This window comes from Xyrauchen texanus, chromosome 10 (assembly GCF_025860055.1).
Source record: "Xyrauchen texanus isolate HMW12.3.18 chromosome 10, RBS_HiC_50CHRs, whole genome shotgun sequence".
NCBI lineage: Eukaryota > Metazoa > Chordata > Actinopteri > Cypriniformes > Catostomidae > Xyrauchen > Xyrauchen texanus.
Window position 1 is genome coordinate 37,918,020 of NC_068285.1, and position 23,571 is coordinate 37,941,590.

The 23,571-nt window shown below is 44.2% G+C and overlaps 1 protein-coding gene across 2 annotated transcripts in view; it reads right to left on the reverse strand.

The window, feature by feature from the left end:
- npr1a (natriuretic peptide receptor 1a) overlaps positions 1 to 23,571 on the reverse strand; it is a 134,149-nt gene that overhangs the window by 77,975 nt on the left and 32,603 nt on the right. For both annotated transcript variants that reach the window (XM_052135949.1, XM_052135950.1), the window contains exons 3-4: positions 14,990 to 15,177; positions 1,050 to 1,163 (exon numbers count right to left, since the gene is read on the reverse strand). In XM_052135949.1, coding sequence (XP_051991909.1) covers positions 1,050 to 1,163; positions 14,990 to 15,177 — 302 coding nt within the window. The remainder of the gene's footprint in view (positions 1 to 1,049; positions 1,164 to 14,989; positions 15,178 to 23,571) is intronic.

A 23,571-nucleotide genomic window follows, 5' to 3' on the forward strand; every position in this document is an offset into this window, starting at 1 on the left:
TATCTGGACACAGTTTTTCTTTGTTGTTGGCAGATAAGATGTAACAAGCTTCTTGGAGAATTCTCCACAGTTCTTCAGTCTCAATTGCTTCTGTCTCTATATGTAATCCCAGATTGACTTGATGTTCAGTGGGATCTGTGGGGCCATGACATCTGTTGCAGGGCTCCCTGTTCTTCTGTTCTAATAATTTATATTTGTAAAAGTAAGTTTGTGCGTCTAACATTTATATTTCCTATTGACACACTAAAGCTGAAGATATAAATAACTATCTCAAGACAAATGAGAAATTTGTCAACCAGTAGACATTTTTAAGTACTGTTTATATTGTGGCGGTGCAAAACACAGCTACATGGTACTAGGAAATTGATCAGGAATTATGTTATAGCTGAATTAACAATGTATTTAATTGCAAAAAGTTTTTATTTTTGCAGTGAAATTGGGGGAAGGGAGAAGACACATAATGTTTTAGGGATTTTATTAAATGTATTATACTAAGCAGATTAATTTATATTTTTTACATATTACTCATTTAATTATTATAATTTTGTTTGACATCTAAATTATAATTTCTAAATTCTTCAAATATCTTTAGAATAAAAGAATGCTTAAAATGTCATTCCCACTATCATCATTTCACATCAAACATATTATCAAGTAACATATATAGTTTAAGATGTGGTGAAAATTAGGTTTATTGATTTAAAATGTATATATGTGGTTCAGAAGAAATTACAGAATTCTCCAGTGATGCGTGTAGCCTACTGTATATCTATGTTCTGCAAATGAAATAAACATGAAGTGTGTTTGATGAAGTTTATATATTCCACAGGGACAAACAAACCCATTGGTGAATAAACACCCATACTGACTATCATTATCAAAATTATTTTTTTTAAATATTGTGATATACCCCGCGACCCTGTACACAGGATAAGCGGTTGACGATGGATGGATGGATGGATGGATTGTGATATACATTTTTGCTAATATCACCCACTCCTAACAGCCTTTTCCACATCTGTCTCTTTAAATCTGCTGGTGTTTCTTACCAGAGAATCTTCCACGCTGAAGTTGAACATGTCCATAGCATCTGTCTTCAGTCTGGACACAAAGACCTTGTACTCAGGGTTCTGAGGCTCTCTGTATGTCAAGATCTTCACGCTCTGTGAGGATTAAAATTTTACACATGTGTGAGTCACAGTCAAGCAGAACATCTGAATCTTTTTTTAACTAAACAAAAATCTACAAATGAGCTCAAGACAGCCACATGAGAACATACAATTCAGAAGAAACTGTGTCAGCACACTAACCTTTAACAGTTGAGAGTATCTCTTAATTCACCTTTTCAAACCTTAATTACTTTTTTGTAGTAGTATGTCATTTGAGTGTCTCAGCCTCTCATTGTGAATCAAGGTAGCTGTGTTTGAAACGCAGTGGCTTTACATATTGTACGTTTTAAGTGAACCAAACCCAGTTTGGTTAAAGTAAACCAGAAAGGGAACCAGCCCCAAATGACCTCAGTGCTTTTAATGTTCACAATGTAAGTGGACTTAAAAGAGGACCCAGTTTCTTTTTTGGTCCTCTTCACATTAATGTGGTCTAAGACCCCTCGTTGTTCACACCACAGCTCCTTAAAAACTCCATTGTAGTCACAATTATGAAATTTGGCTGATAATAATTTTTCATAAATCATTTTGATTATTATGATAAGCAACTGTCAAACTGTACAAACTGTCATACTTCTTAAGCTATAGGTATGCTTATGGCAGATAGGTCTACACCTTAAGTAGTAATTTATTGATATTTAACTTGAAATCATATAATAAAATGGGGCTATATGATTAACCTATCTGAGGGTTGTCCCCCCCTAAAATATCATTAAAATATGTGTATTGTAAATAAAATAATGATATATTCTTAAAATAATTGTTTAAGAAATAAAATAATACAAATGCAAACGGGGCAACAACAAAAAACCCCTTGGTGTCCCCTTAAAAAATTGCTCTTGAGAATTGTTATGTTTATTGTCCCCCCCAACATTTTGATGACATTTTTGAACCTGGATGTCACACTACTCTATTTCTAAGATGATAAATGGCAAGAAATAGAAGCTCAAAGTCTTTTTTCATGAGACAGTAGGGCTTGTGAGTTAATAGGAGAGACTTAAAATAATGTGTGAATTTGAAGAATATAAGAAAGAAATATTTTACTACTGCATAATATAATATAATGTAATGTAATATTATATGATAGCTAGAGAAGATGGCTGGGTTTAAATAATAATAATAATAATAATAATAATAATAAACTGTGTGAAAATGTCAAATGGACCAACACTAAATCTGACAAAAAAGAGAGATATATTTCTACATATTTTGATCCTTAAAATATTACTTTATTTTAAAATGTATTCTTTATATTTTATTGTCATTCATATGTTTTTGAAGCCTGAAAAGGAAATCATATACCCTTATTTTATTATATAACCCAAGCTAAATTTGTATAAATGACTTGGTCATTAATGGTCATAAATGCAATTATTTGTCAATTAATAGTCAGCCAAATTTCATAATCATGGCAGCCCTAATTTTAATTATTCGATTCCAAACTTGTGAATTTTTTGACATATATATGAAGAGGCCACCTTTCTCAGTTTACTTAATATCTTTTTCAGTTGAATTATGCTTACATATCATCAAAAGTCAGGCAAGTAAAAACTAAAATTTACTAGCAAATGGCGATTCTTTCTCCAACATGACCATAGAGGGTTGCATATTTCAAATAATTATAAATATACTATGTAGGGCCTATAAAAAATATAATAGGCTAATTCAAATATTCAGACTAAAATATATTGCAATACTCTGGCAGACGAGTAAAGCATTGATTAGACAATAGAAAAGGTGGCTTTAGAAGACAATACACAGTATACATTATAAATATTTGTTTTATTCCTACAGTCGACAGTGTTCCATTTTGCAATTAAGTTCATCAAGGAACATAGACACCTTTATTACAGAATTTATATATGGTGCAGGGGGTATAATTAATTGTGTTAATTTTTTAATGCATTAATTTAAATAATTCTCACTAAATAAATATCAATTTTCAACTGAAAGCAAAACCAATGAAGCTTGTGAACAGTGTTCTCTGGTAAACAAATCAAGCTGCACTTCTAGTTGTATCATGTCATTTATCACATGAACATGCCAATGCACTTTACAGAGACAGAGTTTGCAATAACAGGAAAAAATTAAGCCTAAATTATTTGTCATTGCCCTGACCAACTGTTTGATGAGCATGCTATGTGTTGTACTACAGTCTTCAAATGTTATCACATACTGTAAATGTCCAAACAGAATAGTCATCTCTGATGTAAACAGTTAATTAAATCATTTTCCGTACCAGCTGTATTATAGGCCAAATTGAATGACTGCTGTCTGTTGGTATGTAAATGTCAGCTCACCACAGCTGTTCGTTAATGCCACCGAATGTAAATAATCTGAGTTAGAACTCATTATAATGCCGCTCCTTGGGATGAAACGACATTTAGTTCTGTCAAACAACACATCCCACTTCAGTACACAGCCAGATGTAGTTCATGGATGTCAATCAGTTCAATTATGTATTTAGAAGAATCAATTTGTAGAATAATTTATTTTTCAGAAGCGACACTTACAGTTTTGATAGAAAATTTGAATGAAACTTGCTCTTGCAAAACTTGCCACCACAATGCTTGGATGTTGCTAAGCGGTTGTTAGGGTGTGCTGAGTGGTTACTAGAGGTTCCCCTTCTGTCGCTCTCTCCACGTTGTTTCGGAGAAGCGACACTAGGGGTCTCTCTTGAGCGCCGATATCCACCTCTGATCTATGAAAAAAGGCCAATGAGAGTTGGCAGCCAGTATTTGCATGTCCCGCCCCCAGACATACGGGTATTTAAGCGGCGCAAATACGGGAGTTCATTCAGAAAATTTCTTCGGAGCCGATGGTCTGTCTGCAGTTTGCTGCGAGTTACACACCACTAACGTTCCTGTTTCCTCTGACGATCTGCATGCTGTTGGATCTTGACGGCGCACAACAGCGGCTTTCTCCTTCGCGATTGCACGGCGTGCATTGTTGCCCCTGAGCGCTCGACAGCGCAGACACACACATACTGTGTATCAAAAGAGTTATTTCCCTTAAAAGAGTGAACTTCTCTAAAAGAGCAAAACACAGCGGCGTTGAGCGTCCTTTTCAGGGCAGCGTCTTTTCAAGATGCCCTTCCGCCCCTGTGTTGTTCCTGGATGCGGTAGAGTGCTCTCCGCTTCAGACGGCCACAGGCGCTGTCTCGTGTGTTTGGGCCGCGATCACACCGAGGTGGCGTTTGTGGATGGCTCATGTTCTCACTGCGAGAACATGACCATGACCACGTTGCGGTCGCGGCTTGCTTTCAACAGACAGCAAGCCACCCCAGCTGCACCCCGCATTGCTCCTTCTTCCCACGGGATTGAGGATGATGCGGTTGGTGCTGGGGGCGATTTGGGGGCGGCAGCGGGTGCAGTTTCACTGGGTAGCCCCCCGCGAACCTCCCGTTCCCCGACATGCTCGCTGGTCCCCGTCTACGCTCGCGGCGATAGCGGCTCGCCACACGGCTGTCTATCCTCCCGAGCTCGAAGCAGATGAGCTCGCCGCTGCAGCGGAGAGTGTGATGTCTGATGCCGAGGACTCACCTGGACTGCCGCCTTCGGGCCAGCAGGCCCAGGCTGAGGCCGACGCTCAGATGTCTGACATGCTTTCGGGCGCCCGTGGCGTGGGGTTGGATTGGAACCCTCCATCCTCCCCACAGCCTTCACGGTTGGATGACTGGTTCCTGGGGGCAGCGCGCCGTTCGCGGCCACGCATCCCCCCGGTCCCGTTTTTCCCGGAGGTGCATGACGAGCTGATGTCTACGTGGAGAGCCCCGCTCTCCGCTCGTCTAGGTGCCACCCGCTCCACTCTCACCACCCTCGACGGCGGAAAGCGCCACGGATACGGGGCGATTCCCCAGGCCGATAGGGCAGTTGTGTACCATCTATGCCCCGGTAGCCCTACCTCCTGGCGTGGCCGCCCCGTACTCCCATCCAAGCCCTGTAGGACAACATCCTCGCTCAACGCGAAGGCCTACAGTGCGGCTGGATGCGCTGCCTCCGCCCTGCATGCGATGGCCCTCCTGCAAGTCCACCAGGCCAAAGCACTCAGAAACATGCACGGGGGTGGACCTGATCCTGATGTGCTGCAGGAACTGTGCTCAGCGACCGACCTCGCCCTGAGAGCGAGGAAGGCCACAGCGCAGGCACTCAGACAGGCAATGGCCACCCTAGTGTTCCAGGAACGCCATCTCTGGCTCAATCTGGTCGAGATGCGTGAGGCCGACAAGAACCGCTTCCTAGACGCACCTGTCTCCCAGATTGGCCTTTTTCGGCGACACCGTCGAGGACTTCACCCAACAGTTCTCCGCGGTGAAGAAGCAGACGGAGGCCATCTCTCACATCATGCCCCGCCGCACACCTGCCGCTATGGGCCCTGCCCCGTCTGCCCGTCGAGGGCGTCCCCCTGCGAAGAAACCAGCTCCTGCTCCGCCTCAACCCGGGCCCAGCTCTCAGCCCCAGCGTCAAGCACCCCGCAGGCGGCGCACACCCCCTGTCTAATGAACCCCCTCTAGGACCCGGAAGGCTCCGAAGCGTTCCTGAGACAGCTGACCCAGAGCCCAAGACGTTAGCTCCGGAGGTGGTAAGACCGCTCCATCCCCCGGTGGAGGGCCGGGAGGAGAATCCTTTGTTTTTTCATTTGCCACACCCCCTGACGGGGGCTGTGGTACCCACATTCTCAATAAAAGAGCTATTTCCTTTGCCTCTGGGTCACCTGGCCCGCAAATGCCGTTCTCAAGGCAATCTGCTTTCAGATTACGACAGTCCCGGTACACCGGACGCGGCGATCCCGCCTTCCGCCTGCCTACGACTTCCCCCCGGCCGGCCGGTTCAGACGAGTCCAGAGGACGCCAGCAGACCTCCTCCACAGTCACGAACCCGCCACCTTCCGGGTAAGCGGAGCAAGGTAAGTGCTTTGAGTCTATTCTCACCACCCCAGCCTCAGGCCGCAACGAAGCCGCCCGACGCTGCATTACCTGTTCCGCCCCGCTGCGAGGCCCCGCCGGGTACGTCCAAAATACTCGTCCCTTTGGTGCCCCTAGCGCAGAGCTGGGAAGTGTGGTTTTCGCTTCCCAACACATCACGCTGGCTGCACCGGACCATTCGACTAGGTTACGCAATTCAGTTTGCCCGGCTCCCACCCCCCTTCAGGGGCGTCCGCTTTTCCGCAGTACACGGCGAGCATGCCAGTTCCCTGCGCACGGAAATCGCGACCCTCTTAGCCAAGGGCGCGGTAGAGCCCGTCCCTCCAACCGAAATGAGGAAGGGTTTCTACAGCCCTTACTTCATTGTACCCAAGAAAGGCGGTGGCTTACGACCAATCCTGGACCTCGCGAGTTTTCAATCGGGCCTTGTTAAAACTCCCGTTCAAAATGCTCACGCAGAGAAATATTCTGGCTGGCGTTCAGCATCTAGATTGGTTCGCAGCGGTAGACCTGAAGGACGCGTACTTCCATGTCTCAATTCTGCCACGACACCGACCCTTCTTAGGGTTCGCGTTCGACGGCCAGGCGTTTCAGTACAAAGTCCTCCCCTTCGGCCTGTCTCTGTCCCTCGCGTCTTCACGAAGGTCGCAGAGGCGGCTCTTGCCCCGCTCACGAGTAGCCGGCATCCGCATTCTCAACTACCTCGATGACTGGCTTATCCTAGCACACTCTCGAGAGTTACTATGCACACACAGAGACCAGGTGCTCCGGCACCTCAGCCGCTTGGGGCTTCAGGTCAACTGGGAAAAGAGCAAGCTCACTCCGGTTCAGAGCATCTCTTTTCTCGGGTTGGAGTTAGACTCAGTCTCAATGACAGCACGTCTCACAAGCGAGCGTGCTCAGTCGGTGCTGGATTGCCTCGCTTCCTTCAAGCCAGGCACAGTGGTCCCTCTAAAACTTTTCCAGAGGCTCCTGGGGCATATGGCGTCCTCCTCGGCGGTCGCGCGCTGGGGTTGATGCATATGAGACCACTCCAGCACTGGCTCCAGACTCGAGTCCCGAGACAAGCATGGCACCACGGCACGCATCGGGTAAGGATCACCCCCGCCTGCCTCAAAACACTCCGACCCTGGACAGACCTCTGCTTTTTACGGGCAGGAGTGCCCCTGCAGCAGGTGTCCCGACGCGTTCTGGTCACAACCGACGCCTCCCGGTCCGGGTGGCAGCAGCGGGCCGTTGAAAAGGGGCCCCGCTGCATTGGCACATCAACTGCCTGGAGTTGCTGACCGTCCTTCTCGCCCTCAGGAAGTTCCTCGACAGTTCGGGACAAACACGTCCTCGTGAGATTGGACAGCACCACGGTGGTGGCGTACATAAATCGCCAAGGCGGCGTACGCTCCCGCCACATGTCACAACTCGCCCGCCGTCTCCTCCTATGGAGCCAGCAGCGACTCAGGTCGCTGCGTGCCACTCACATCCCTGGCAAGCTCAACGTCGTAGCGGACGCACTATCACGACAACGCCTGCCCGGCGGGGAGTGGAGGCTTCACTCCCAGTCAGTCCAGCTGATTTGGGAACGGTTTGGCAAGGCCCAGGTAGACCTGTTTGCCTCCCAGGAAACCTCCCACTGCCCGCTCTGGTACGCCCTAACAGAGGCTCCCCTTGGGACAGACACGCTGGCACACAGCTGGCCCTCGGGGCTGCGCAAGTACGCATTTCCCCCAGTGAGCCTTCTTACACCGGTGCTGTGCAAGGTCAAGGTCAGCGAGTCACGTTAGTGGCCCCCTTCTGGCCCACTCGGACTTGGTTCTCGGAACTCAGACTTCTCGCGACAGCTCCTCCCTGGCGAATTCCCCTGAGAAAGGACCTCCTCTCTCAGGGACGGGGCATGCTCTGGCACCCGCGCCCAGACCTCTGGAACCTCCAAGTCTGGTCCCTGGACGGGATGCAGAAGAGCTAGCCGGCTTACCGGCGACCGTTGTGAATACAATTAACCAAGCCAGAGCCCCTCCACCCCGTCCACCCTCAAGGTGTATGTTGCCGCCACTGCCACCCACCACGATCCTGTAGACGGCAAGTCTTTGGGTAAGCACGACCTGATCCTCAGGTTCCTGAGAGGCGCCCAGAGGTTGAATCCCTCCCGGCCAGGCCTAGTTCCCTCCTGGGATCTCTCGGTAGTCTTGGCAGGACTCCAGAGACCCCCTTTCGAGCCGCTTGAATCAATTGGACTCAGGGCCCTCTCTCTTAAGATGGCCCTGCTGATCACGCTCGCCTCTATCAAGAGGGTCGGGACCTGCAAGCGTTCTCTGTCAGCGACACTTGCCTGGAGTTTGGTCCGGCAGATACGTCTGTGATCCTAAGACCGCGACCGGGCTATGTGCCCAAGGTTCCTACCACACCATTCCGAGATCAGGTAGTGAACCTGCAAGTGCTGCCCCGGGAGGAGGCAGACCCAGCCCTTTCGTTGCTATGTCCAGTGCGTGCCCTGCGCATTTACCTGGACCGCACACAGAGCACCAGACGCTCTGAGCAGCTCTTTGTCTGCTTTGTGGGATGGCAGAAAGGGAATGCCGTCTCCAAACAGAGGCTCGCCCACTGGGTTGTCGACGCCATCACACTGGCTTATCACACCCAGGCAGTGCCTACCCTTGCGGGTCCGAGCTCAATCAACAAGGGGTGTTGCGTCCTCGTGGGCACTGGCCAAGGGCACCTCCCTAGCAGACATCTGTAGAGCCGCGGGTTGGGCAACACCCAACACCTTCGCGAGGTTTTACCCAGACCCTGCGGAGACCCGACTCCGCGTTGAGTCGGTTGCGTCTCGTGTTTTGTCAGATCTGAGCCCATAGAACTCGGTAACACGTAGACCGACCGGCCGGGTGGATCGTTTGCGCCCAGCGCCCTTTTCCTGACGTCAAGATTAAGTAGTGCGCCTTTTTTCCCAGGGCGCCCCACTCCGAGTCGGGACCCTGGTCGATTCCTCCCCAGCCCTCCGGGTCCGCGGTTCAGTGGAGGAACTCGCCGACCCAAGCCACTGCGGGTACCCTGATGGCTACCCTGTACTGGTATAGGTGCTCCACAGGTAAGGCCTCCTGCTCGGACTCCCCCTGTGTGTATTTCCACGGTTCTGTCCCCTTACGAGCGGACTCCCGTGTCTCCCTTAGGCAGTTACAGCTGCCCCGGTCGCCGTACTGTAGCAACTCCCCCCTTTCGAGGCTGGATCTACCACCACACCATACTTTCCACAGGAGCCCTAAGACAGCTGTGTGACGTGTCTACCTCTTTTCCTCCCCAAGAAAAAGGGCAGGTGTGGTCTCCGCAGGGTCTGGGTAAGACCCCCTTCCCTATATGCGTGTAAGGGCCCCGGCCGTGATTGCTCTATGCGAGAAACATAGAGAGAAAAGAGGCGCAGCCAGGCTGGCCCGTTCCCATGTTGGCAAACATCGCCTTGTTCCCCTCTCAGGGTAACTAGAAGGATCCCGATGTTCGTATGGGGCATTGGGGAAGGGTACGTGCAGCCGGGTACAGACGATGCGTGGCACTGGATGAATCCCTGCCCGCCTCTGTATCGGCAGTTCACGTACACGGTTCAGCACGTGGCAAGATTGGATTGGGTCCCCTAGTGTTGCTTCTCCGACACAACATGGAGAGAGCAACAGAAGGGGAACGTTTGGTTACGTATGTAACCTCCGTTCCCCGAGGGAGGGAACGACACGTTGTGTCTTTCCTCCGCCATGTCGCTGAACCGAGCCACTGTTGTGGCCGGACCTTTTCCGGCTCCAAAGAAAAATCCTGAATGAACTCCCGTATTTGCGCCGCTTAAATACCCGTATGTCCGGGGGCGGGACATGCAAATACTGGCTGCCAACTCTCATTGGCCTTTTTTCATAGATCAGAGGTGGATATCGGCGCTCAAGAGAGACCCCTAGTGTCGCTTCTCCGACACAACGTGTCGATCCCTCCCTTGGGGAACGGAGGTTACATACGTAACCAAACGGTTTCTAGGACATTCGGGGTGGTTGCTAGGTGGTTGCTTACTGGTACAAGTCAAAAGAGCCCACCCCAAGTCCCTAAAATGGCTGTGTATGAAACCAGAAATATGCTTTCTGCCTTCAGAGGCTGTGTATGGAGGTAGAAAGGGATCAAGGCATGTCCGAATCAAATGTTCATGTCACATTCTGTATACTGTGATACATTAATCTGATCAATTTTTGAAACATAGATGTATCCTTTGCTGCCTATGAAATCTCACAATCTTGTGTGCGTGGTTCCACAATAGTTGAAGGGGGAAAAATGCCCTGCTGAAGAGGCAGTTGAGAGACAATTTGTTTACAAATGTATATTTTTTTTCTCCACTTTTTCCAAATTTTGTTTACATTTCAAGTGAGAAATTAGTATTGCATTAATGAAATATACACTTGGTTATCGACAAAACTCTCTTGATTTTATTCTAGATTTTTAGACCATTGAGCCATTGACTGATAAGGCAGTAATTATTTGGTAAAACCTTTGGTTTTGGATGCAGCCATTATGTCTCGAATTCCTCCTTCAATGTAAATCTAAGGGATTTTCTTGCAGTGTTATCATCTGCCAGGTGAAAATCATAAGTCTGATCACTTAGAAAAATACTAACACACCTCTCCTCAACAAGCCAGACGATTTGAAATATCATTCATGTCTGTAGCACAAAGATTTGGGATGAGTTACTCACTGAAGTTAAAGGGTTAGTTCACCCAAAAATTCTCCCATCATTTAATCACCCTCATGCATTCCCCATTCTGTCACAGAGGTGCATGACGAGCTGACAAGGTCGAGGAGGGTAACTTTTACTACCCGGAATGACCTCCTCACTCATCCGCTCTCACTACCCTTGACAGTGGGGTGGTCTACGGGTACACAGAGGTCCCCCAGGTGGATAGAGCGGTTGCGATCCATCTGTGCCCCGAGAACTCTGCCACCTGGTGCGATCGTCCCCTTCAAGGCCTGTAGGATGATGTTGTCGTTGATCTTGAAAGCCTACAGCGCCACTGGTCAGGCCGCCTTTGCCCTGCATGCAATGGTGCTCCTGCAAGTTCACCAAGCCAAGGCACTTAAAGATATGCACTTGGGTAGTCCTGAACCCGACGTACTACAGGAATGGCGCTCTGCCACCGACCTTGCTCTCAGAGCCACGAAGGTCACAGCGTGGGCACTCGGGCAGGCGATGGCCACCCTTGTGGTCCAGGAACGTCACCTGTGGCTAAACCTGGTTGAGATGCATGACGTTGACAAAGCCCGCTTTCTCAACGCCCCCATCTCCCAGCTTGGTCTCTTTGGCAACACTGACGACAACTTCACCAGCAGTTTTTGCCGGTAAAGAGGCAGATTGAAGCGATCTCTCACATCATGCCACGGTGCCACCCCAGTGTAGCCCGTGCCCCATCTACCCACTGTGGGCATCTCCCTGCAGCTTATTTGCCACACCCCCTTCGGGCAGCGGTACCCACATTGTCAATAAAAGAGTGATTTCCTCACTTCCTGGGTCATCAAAATCCTACAATCCTGGTATTCCAGACGCAGTTACCTCATCTCCATCCTGGCGGGCCAGCGTTGACAAGTTCCAAAGGCGTCCTTACAGAACCTCCTCCTCAGTCTCTAACCCGCCCCCTGCTGGGTGCGTGGAGCAAGGTCTTTTCTCAGCACCCCAGCATCAGGACATGCTTTTGCCTCCTAACACATTATTACCTGCCCCCCCGCTGCGAAGCCTTACCCGGTATGTCAAAAAACGATCGTCCCCCTAGTGGCCCTCGCACGAAGCTTGGAAGCATGGCTTTCGCTGCCCAACCCTTCGCACTGGTTGGCCAGGACCATCTGACTCGGCTACGTGATTCAATTCGCCAGGATCCCGCCAAGTTTCAGCGGTATTCGCTCTAATTCGATGCATGGCGAAAATGCCAGCACCCTACATGCAGAGATTATAACCCCCTTACGATCCCCTTCGGCCTGTCCCCTCGCGTCTTCACCAAGGTCGCAGAGGCAGCCCTTGCCCTGCTATGGGAAGTGGGCATCCGCATACTCAATTACCTCAACGACTGGCTCATTCTAGCTCATTCTCGTGAGTTACTATGCACTCACAGGGACCAGGTGCATAGGCACCTCAGTTGTCTAGGGCTTCAGGTCAACTGGGAAAAGAGCAAGCTCGCCCCGGTTCAGAGCATCTCTTTTCTCGGCATGGAGTTAGACTTAGTCTCAATGACAGCGTGCCTCACGAACGAGCATGCGCAGTCGGTGCTAATGTGCCTCGCTCTCTTCGAGTTGATGCATATGAGACCACTTCAGCACTGGCTTCAGACTCGAGTCCCAAGATGGGCATGGTGCAACGGCACGTACTGTGTGTTAATCACAGCTTCCTGCCATCAGATTTTCAACCCTTGGACAGTCCTCTGTTTTCTGCGGACAGGATTCCCCCTACAGTAGGTGTCCAGATGTATTGTGGTCACCACAGACGCCTCTCAACTGGGTTGGGGTGCCGTGTGCAACGGGCACACAGCTGCTAGCTCCTGGTGAGGGCCCACTCTACGTTGGCACATCAACTGCCTAGAGTTACTGGCTGCAGTCCTTGTCCTGTGGAGGATTCTCCCACTGATTCAGGGCAATCAAATCTTGATCCGTTCAGACAGCACCGCGACGGCAGAGTACATAAATCACCCGCCATCTTCTTTGGAGTCAGCAGTGAATCAGGTCGCTGCACGCTGTACACCCATATCCCAGGCAACCTCAACACGGCAGACAGGATGTGAAAGATCTGAGTGACCGATCGCTTGCGTGCGCTTGTTCGCAAATTGGTGTTCTTCCCAGTCTGAAGACCCGCAAAGATGCGCAGTTCGGTCAGTGCTTTCATTCCTGCAAGAGAGGTTGGAGGGGAGGCTGTCCCCCTCCACCTTGAAGGTGTATGTAACCGCTATTTCAGCCCACTACGACACAGTGGACGGTAAGTCCTTGGGTAAGCACGACCTGATTATCAGGTTCCTTAGAGGCGCTTGGAGGCTGAATCCTCCCTGGTCAAGCCTGTTCCCCTCCTGTGATCTCTCAGTGGTCTTCTCTGGCCTTCAGAGAACCCCTTTCGAGCCGCTTGACTCAGTAGAGCTGAAGGCCCTCTCCTTGAAGACGGCCCTCCTGATAGCGCTAGCTTCCATCGAGAGGGTTGGGGACCTGCAAGCGTTCTCTGTCAGCGAAACTTGCCTGGAGTTCGGTCCGGCATGTACTCATGTCATCCTAAGACCACGACCAGGCTATGTGCCTAAGGTTCCTATGACCCCCTTCAGGGACCAGGAACCTGCAAGCGCTGCCCCGGGAGGAGGCAGACCCAGCTTTTTGTTGCTGTGTCCGGTACATGCTTTGCGTATCTATTTGGACCGCACGCAGTGCTTTAGATGTTCTGAGCAGCTCTTTGTCTGCTTTGGCCCACTGGGTCACCCCCTTGTGGGTTTGAGCACACTCGACGAGAAGTGTGGCATCTTCGTGGGCACTGGCCAACGGCATCTCCCTAGCAGACATCTGCAGAGCAGCGGGATGGGCAACACCCAATACCTTTGCAAGATTGTATAATCTCAGGGTTGAGTCGTTCTCATCCCGTGTTTTATCAGGTCTCAGCCTGTAGAACTCGGTAACATGGAACAACTGACCGGGTGTACCGCTTGCACTCAGGGCCTTTCCACTCTACTGAGGCGAACATGTGCATTCTTTTCCCAGGAGATCCCACTAACTCTGCTTCCTTGATGACTCCTCACTAGCCCTCTGGCCTGCAAATTCAAGTATTATTCAAGTAAATTCAAGCTTTTGAAGTAATCACTTTATTTTGAAATGTGTTTCTGATTGAACCATGCACAAAAGAACTGCCTACCCTATCCCATCAGAGACTTTAAAAAAAATCTAAATATTTCTAAAATAGTGCTTTGGAAGAACAGTAACAGTTAATAAAAATATATAGCTAAATAATCTGGTTCCAGGCTGATTTATACATAAACATGTGTAAAGTTAATGTTTAGGCACAGTAGGGGGTTTTGGTTGGCAGTGAGCCACATGAAAACACAGCATGCATGCAACAGCCTTCACTATCACCCCCAGACCTGTCATATTTCTGCATATTTCATATTTCCAGTGATATTTCATAGGGACTTTGAGCCAAACTCAGCACAATCCTCTGTGCATTTCTCTGTCGAATCTTTGCTGAAGAGAGGAAGCACAGCTGTGTTTGGCTGCTAATCACGCATCAACAAAGACCTGCAAGAATCTGTTTTTACTGTGAATATGCCTATGCATTTCCTTTCACAAACCTGTGGTATTTTCATGGCCCAACATTTCCTGAGTAGTGGTATGCATGGAATCTAACTAAATAACATCGGAAATGAGCCTCTTTTTCTATTTCTCCTTGTCACTTTTAAAGAGGCCATATAAAAAAAAAATTATAATTTAATTTTTTGGCCACTTATAATGTTAGTCAAGGTCTCTTGCAGCAAAAACAGTCATAACCTACCCTTTCTATGATGCATACATAGTGTTGAGAGCGAGTGCAATATCACTTTATCTTTTCTAAATGTATATTAATTTTACTCAGTTTATTTACAAATAAATATCATAAAAGATCATTTAATAGAATTTTTATATTTGAACTCTCATTTAATATGCAAATAGGTATAACAGTTGGGATGTCAACCATGATGATTTTGAAACAAGATGTTTTTGCTATGAATGGTTTAGGTGGACTGCGGAAAGAGAGCATAGGATTCTAAATGTTAGAGTAATGTGTCAATGTCATACATGGAAATCTTCTATTTCAAAAGAGCAAAAAAATCTTACTTTCCATGATCATGGATTCCATGATAAGATGCTACATTGTCTTAACCTTACACATCTGACTCACTTTAAATGCCTCCTTGGCTGCATGATCATCAGCATCTCCTCGTGCCCATGGTTTGGCGGGATGGCTCTGCAGACTGTGTCCAAACAGATCGACAAAGAAGAAGGCATACTCCTCCTGAGGAAAACCCAACTTCCAGAACTCCACCATCAGCTTACGGAACGTCTCCCACTTGCAGCATACATACACAACTGAAAACATATGATAGAGAAACTCAATTATCTAGCTGAAGGTGATTTATGGAGAAAAATAGATTCGGCCAATGTGAAAGTCTATAACTAGAATGGAATTTTGCTGAAAAAAATGTGATTGTTTAATTGGCAAATGAGCTTTGATTTGTACAGCAAAACCACATCAAGGTCTGACACTTTAATTTGCAATATGTTTGGAGGCTTTTATAGAAATGTTCCATTTTTAACACAAGTTCAGCTCAATTTAAAGCATTTGTGTCACAATATTGAGAATTTTAACCAGACCCTTGTTTATTTAAAATAAAGGCAAAACTTGTGGTCACAGTACCAGGGCTTTTCCTGTTTTGAAAATGTTGTCTGAAGTATACAGTCATCAAATTCTCGAAGTTGGTTTATTACATAATTGCATTTAATTTTTATATAAAATATAATTACATATATAAGTGGATTTCATGCATTTGGCTAAATTGACCAAACTACAAAAATCAGGAGCCATCAATGGTCTTACCTATGGTTATGACATTGCACTATAAATATAAGGGCAAGCACATAAAGGGGTTTAAAGTCTGGAACTCCAAAATATATCGAAAAATTACAGACAAAGTCTCCCTCCTGTCTAATAAATGTTCTGTTAGAATGATGTTTGATATTAGGAAATATACTGGCCTTCTCAGCCTTCAGACTATTCTAAAGATTACTTAAATGATTAGGAGCCTGATGAAATTAAAACAATATATGTCATGGAGTAGGAAATAATACATTTCACTAGCACAATCCCAAATCAGTAGTGTTTTTTCACTAGTCTTGGTGAATTTATTTTTGCTGAACATTATTTATGAAAAATAGTAGCCTAAACAGATTCAGAAACCTTAACTACAACTGCCACTGTTGTAATAATAAAACAAAAAAAACGAATAGATTCACCTAATAGATTAGCATATTTAGGCTAATATGAACTGCACATTTTTTCCCAAAACACCACAGTTACTGCTGTAAAATTGTGATCCATCTTAATAAGGTCGATGATGTGGATTAATTATTTTTTTATATATGTGGATAAAATTATTTGCCACATGTCAAAATAATCCAGCAGAGCCGATCCCTTGCGTGAGTGGTTCTGTGATGGAATGCGCAAGTTGCACCACACTCGCATGAAATCCAGGCTTCTGTCTCACTGCACAAATGTGTGTCTCAAGAAGCATATTTAACGCGTATACGCATGATGAATATCATTAAATGTGTTTCAGCAGCCTTAAATTTCGACTGGGTAGCTGCAGAAGATTTTAAATGCAAGAGAAAACCCTCAGCACAGCACTATGGAAGTGAATGGGGCCAATCCATAAACGTTAATACACAGTACATTCTGTATCTAAAGTATATAAGCCAAAAGATGTAAACATTATATGTGTTAACATGATTTTAGTGACCAGATTACTGAGTTTACCAGCGTAACATTGCTATGACAACAAAGTTGAAATCTTTGACATAACTTTATACAGATATGCTTAGAACGCAATTCTATCAAACAAAAATCATGTTAACATGTAGGCCTATAATGTACATTTTAACTGCCTTATTGGAAACCTTGATTTTAGCTTTTTGCTAAATTAGAGACCAAATAAACCAAATTGTTATTGTGGTACTCAACTATATGCCACAAATGAAGTTGATGGACTTGACTTGTTCTGAAGCTGGAATATTCCTTTGACAACTGTCAAGTTAAGACTCAACAAAAAAAGTAAAAATGGAAATACAGCACATATAGAGAACATATGTGATTTGCACTTAACATTATTTACCTAATTAAGACATGTAACAGCACTGCTATCAATCAATCAGATTTTTGGGTTAGGTTTAGGGTTAGGTTGAACAACATAGGAATGTTGTTCCAGGACCAATGGATATTGTTACATCATGGAACATGTCCTAATACATCACGATGTGTCATGAAAATCACCTTTCAAATCAGAGGGAAATGCTTGGCTCAAAAGATTTTCATTAAAGCTTCAGCCCTAAGCCCAATGCTGTGTTCCATTCAACTCTGAAAATTGGAACTTCCAACTTCCTACTTGGAAAAGAGCAACAGAATGGCTGAGTTCAGAATTGCATAATGCCCAAACTGCCCATCCTGCTTCTGCCATAGCATACCATCTGTATACCTCAGCAGAAATTGAGATTCATCAGACCAGGCTATGTTTTTCTAGTCTTTAACTGTCCAGTTTTGGAGAGCCTGTGCTCACTGCAGCCTCAGCTTTCTGTTCATGGCTGACAGGAGTGCAACCGATGTGGTCTTCTGCTGTTGTAGCCCATCCGCCTCAAGGTTTGACGTGTTGTGCATTCTGAGATGCTATTCTGCTCACTTCAGTTGTACAGAGGGGTTACCTGAGTTACTGTAGCCTTTCTGTCAGCTCAAACTAGTCTGGTCATTCTCTGTTGACCTCTCTCATCAACAAGGCAATTCCGTCTGCAGAACTGCCACACACTGGATGTGTTTTATTTTTGGCACCAATCTAAATAAATTCTAGAGACTGTTGTGCATGAAAATCAAAGGCGATCAGCAGTTACAGAAACACTCAAACCAGCCCATCTGGCACCAAAAATCATGCCACGGTTGAAATCACTGAGATCACATTTTTCCCCATTCTCATGGTTGATGTGAACATTAACTAAAGCTCCTGACCCGTATCAGCATGATTTTATGCATTGCACTGCTGCCACATGATTGGCTGGTTAGACAATCGCATGAATATGCAAATGTACAGGTGTTCGTAATAAAGTGCTCTGTGAGTGTATATCACACACCTGTTTTTGAATCACACACAGCAATAGGACTTGAAAAACATTAGTCTATCTACATAACACTTCCCTAACTGATGTTTTGTTTTTTACAGTTAATGACCTGACCTGAAATTGAATGATCAAAAGGCAACTTAAAAATCTCTTTTTGCAAATTATTTAGTTATTTAGAAGAGACAAAGGGGGTGCGAAGATTTCATTTTCATTCTCTGCTTTCATTCTTCTTTCCACAGAATATTTTGGGGTTATAGTATTGAGGGTGGGAGGGATTGTATTGTTTCAGTCTGTCACAATAACAGAAGAGCAACATACAGTATGTCTGGAATGTCAAGCAGTGGGGACTGGGAGCTGTGCTTCAGGCTCTTAATTGCCAAACTGGGGTCACGGCAATTACCCGCAGACCCTGCAATTAATGACGGGCTTAATGAGTAAGTGGTGAGGCATCAATTACAACAGCAGCTTCAGAAACAATACAAGAGATAAAGAATGAGAGAGGAAAAGACAGTAGGGTAGACTTCCAATGCCCCCTAATAAATATTGGACTTTTATGACATTCAGTGCCACTAATGGCTCTTGAACGTGTGCATTCTCTCCGATGCGAATGGAACACTGTACTAAAATACTTACAATAGTAGTCTTTTCGATGCTGCTAATGAATCTATGTCGCAATGGCAAAAGAAATGATATTAGCTGAGACAACAAATCTTTCTATAATAGTGTTCAGCTGGCAAAGAAATTACTCTTATGAGATGGATCTTTTTAATGAATCAATCAAAAAACTAACAAATCATTATTTTCAAAATATCCAACTCAAAATGAATTGAAAACTGCTACTGAATTATGTGTACTTGAGGTGAATCGTTAAATGAATCAAAACCAGAATTGTAAAATTCCTCATGACTCCCACACGTGGAGGAGAGGAAATGAATAGAGGAAGGACTGGAATGATACACTTTCATCTCTGTCTCTCTCTCTCTCTCTCTCTCTCTCTCTCTCTCTCATTGTGACTCTGCATCACCTATTGAAGAGAACCTTTGAAAAACTCCATTATTGTGCAGTAATTTCATAAATAATTGATCATGTAGGAATTCCTGGTGACAGAAGATAAAGTGCTGTATCTGTTGCTATGGTGCTTGGAAAAATACTTTGATCCCTGTGTTTACGCAACTGATTTATGTCCAAACTCAAAGACGTAATAAAACAATAAAATCCTGCAACAATAACAAAAAGCACTTGTGTCTCTCAGGTGTGGAGTGTCAGTGCTGCATCAGTGGATTCACAGCAAGTGGGACTTCAATAACAGTGACAGATGTGAGCAGGCTTATTATTTCGGATGAAAAGATTACCAAACAGGACCACGACAGCTCTTTATTTATGATCCATTCAGAACCAGAAGCCATAATCCTTTACGAATCTGGACGAACACGTATATGGAATAGAATTTTGAACGAACACAAGAGCTCTGTCACCACACTCATGCTAGTTGAAGTTTATACTCTTTTCTATCAATCTATCAGGTAGTGCGCTTTGATGATCAATACCCATGTCTTTGTAATCTTCAGAAACATAGTGAGATGCCTTCTCAGAAAGCATTTTAAGGCATCATAGGCACGTTACTGGCATGAAGGATGCTCCAAAAGATAGGCAGCAAAATTATGCTGCCTTATGAGATACCTTGTTTTGGTCAAAATCTAATTAAAATTAGTATTTTACCCAATATTTGAGTGTGCTTGGTATTTTTATGCTAATGAACACATTATCACCAGCTGGTCTCATGAACATTACGTGACCGTGGCAATATTTTTGCTAAATTAAATTACGTGCTTTGTTACAGGTTCGACTGCAGTTTTCCAGTGAAATGTGGATTAAATGGAGTTTAATGAGTAATGGTAAAACGTACCTCCCTAACCTGAAACCTTAACCCAAACTTAACCAATTGTGATCTAAAATTAAATGATTTTTAGACACAAAATAGACATTCAGACACAAAATAGACATTTTTACCCTTAACCAATGTCTACGCCTAACCGATAGTGCCCAAAAACTAAATGAGAAATGAAAAGGACATTTATGCTTCCACGTGTCAGCTTGCATGCTTGACTTGTCTCGAACCACATACTTCAGAGTCCAAAGTCCAACAGTCTATGAGATGAACTACCGCACAAGCTAATCACATTGGAATAAGGGTGCAATTTTCAAATGATGAGTTATATTAAAAGTGTTTGTCATAACACAGCAGTGTGTGAGTAATAGTGTGAAAAATAAGTGTTTACAAAGTCAGAATCTGAAGTTTTACACATGATGTGTGTGAAAGTGAATAAAACATACAATTGTTAGCACTTCTAGTGTTAATTTCACTAGAAAACTGTGAAGAATTTGGCAAGTAAATGTCTGTTTACAAAAATGTAGTTAAAGTTACATTCATTCTATAAGACTAGGTTGCTTTTCACTGATTTTGATGATGTTAATTAAGCAGGGTAAATTAAGCAATTGTTTTCTGCTCTTAATATACATTACGTGATGTTGGTATAAAAAGGTTCTATCTGCCTCCAGATGTTTTGAGATACAGATTTTTAAAGTTTTACGCTCTGGATAGTAGGGATGGACATTCATCAATAATTTGGTATTAGAATATTTAAGCTCATAAATAATGAATACTCGAATATTCTATTATTTAAATGGTAATTTATGAGAAAGAGATTGTGTGAAATATTTTTTTTTAATCATTAAGATTGCATCACAAAAAACAAGCTTATAGTTATATCCAAAACAAGCTTATATTATTTCCTGTTTTTGTTGGTGAAAACATTTAAACAAGCAATGTGTGAAAAAAAAATTATAGAATAAAAGCATTTACGAAAGCTAAATGCTAATACGAAAGACTGATGCAATTAACATACAGGACAAATATAAACACTCTGCATATAATAGTTATCATATTTATATTGTATCTCATGTCATGTTTTTGTTGAGAAGAACAAGCATGTCCAGATTAAATGATGGAATGTCCCTTACCTTAGTGTATATGAGCTCGTACATTGGGGGAATACCGGAGAATTACGTTCAGGGAATCCCCACCATTGCAGCGCAATTCTGTGCAGGTTGCAACAGAAAGTTAAGACAACAAACACAGCAACAACTGTGGAATATATATAAATATAGCTAAACGACGGAAAGTAAAATAGCAAAGTCTTTCTCAGATACCTTGTTTGTTGTTTACAGAAGTGTATGAGCTGCACATACACGGGAGTAAAGAGTACACAGAATATACAGTGCATTTAAACAGGAAACCAGCTTTCTCGTAGTAAGCCACACTCTCACAATAACCTACTTTTTGCCATCCATAAACGTACTGACAGAACGGTTTGCTCATCAAATGTGATCAACTAGTGTCCACACTCAATGGCACCACCCAGTGCATTCTGTTATAACTGCAAGCTTTATTCACTCCATAGTACATTTTGCTTAAAAAAAAGAGCAAAAGGCAACACTTTACCCATTTTACAACCTCTATACTTCAGCTGAGCCATTTACCCTGTGATAGTTTGCTTGCAAGTTTTAAACCCAGAAATGAGAAGAGTCCATTAGAATGCTTTGTTGTTAGCTTAGCAACATGCTAACATTAAACTTCATTGGAATCAATTGTGCAGAGTCTCCTGTGTGATTCACATGAGGAGAGCTATTGGTGTGGCAATAAGAGTTGATGCCTAGAGCATTCAAAACCAGTCACTTACAGCAAGGCTCCATAACATTTAGGATGCTGCCTTAAAAGGCAACTGCTTATGTAGGCAGCACACCATATGTTTTTGAACTAGTTTTATGTAGGGATTTGCAAATATTCTGGCTGTTAGTGATAGATGAAATGTTTAGTTCTAACTCCCCTGTTTCTTCCTGTGTTTATCTGATCTTAATCACTGGGTGACACTAATTAAGGGAAATCTCCACACCTCATTCCACTAATCAACAGCCAATCAAAGCTCAGTCAAATGCAATTTACAGCAATATATCATTCAGGGCGGCAGCTATTCTGATGTACTTTCACTGTCAGTTAATAGTGATGGCCTGTTGAAAATCTAGCTGAATTGTTGACTCTGGCTTTATCAGTATTTAGGAAGCCAGCTTCCAATGGTACAGATGACTGAATAAGTGTTTTTCTTTGTTCAGAATATAATATTAGAATACTGTGCCATATATATTTTGCTCTATTTTTTAACAATAATTTGTGAAACAGAATGCATTATAATAAATGTTTTAAATCGCAACATGCTAAGTTGTTTTCACATAATCTCATCTCAGAAATAAAAATGGTTACTATGCATTGTACCACATTAAAATGTCATTAGAGTCACTGACGAGATTTGAAAAATCACAGTCGGTAGTACTTTGTTTCTTCGTTGAGCACACTGCATTGTGGCTTAGGCCAGGCATACACTGTGTGAGTTCTGACAATAGGGATGTTATGAGCCCCTGCACACGTTATGAGTCAGTTTATCTGATAATGTACAGATGCAGTGGTACACGACATGACTTTTCGACCTGACGAATTCCGAAGCGTGATCTTTCACGCTATTTATCATTATAAGACATAAAGCCAGAGGAGGAAATTGCTTTATTTCCATCTAGAAATAAAAAAGAAGACTGGCATGGCCAGGGGCTGCATTAGCCGAAAACTCAACTGCTGATTTAAAAAAAAAAAGAACAAGAGGTAATTATTACAAATACTGTCTGACATTTGACAGATTCAGATTTTGAAAGGAGGCTGTGTGATTTCATAACTGCATACATCAATCATAATGTCAGTGTGTTGCTGCCAGTTACTGCATGATAATAAAGTACACAAAATGTACAAGATTAAAAAGAAAGTGCAGAAAATTCATGCATCATTTCTGCCTGTTACTTGGATTTAATCTAAGCACAAACATGAAGTTTAAAGCAGAATTCCACCTGTATTATTCAGCTTTAGATGTAGGCTACGTCCTTCTCATCTGTGTCACTGTTTGCATGTTGATAGCAGATATTCTGAAGAAGATCTGTGAGGTCTTGTCCATGTGAATGCACTTTAAAGCCGCATTTAACAAAGTTTAAGTAAAATCTTGTTTTAGCGCAGCGGTTGATTGACAGGTATAACTTGCAATCTAGAAGTCCATGGTTTCACCAGACTCACACTTAGGGAGTTGAAAAAAAAAAATCACATTGTATGTATACAATTAAAACAGATGCTATATCCCCCTAAATGTCGCCCTAGAACTGAAACAAATGCAAGCATGACGAATATAGATAGACCATGGCGGAAATGTTAAAACTCTGTCCGTCCAAGTGATAAAAATTGTTTTTTAGTGCAACCCGTGGCAAATGATTTGTTTACAGAGCAGAGAACAGCATGGTCTTTCTGCAGAATCCTTCCCAGTGATGTGGTATATGGGAATATATTTCCCAATTATATGGGAAAAACACAGTTTCAACATAACTTTCTTCAAATGTGTAATTACTTCATGAACACTAATTTTGTATTGATTGTGTGAGTTATAACACCTTCTCCTGATTGGTCGACTTCAGGTAGATCGCCAAATCGGCCCATTCAAACGCACACACTTTACA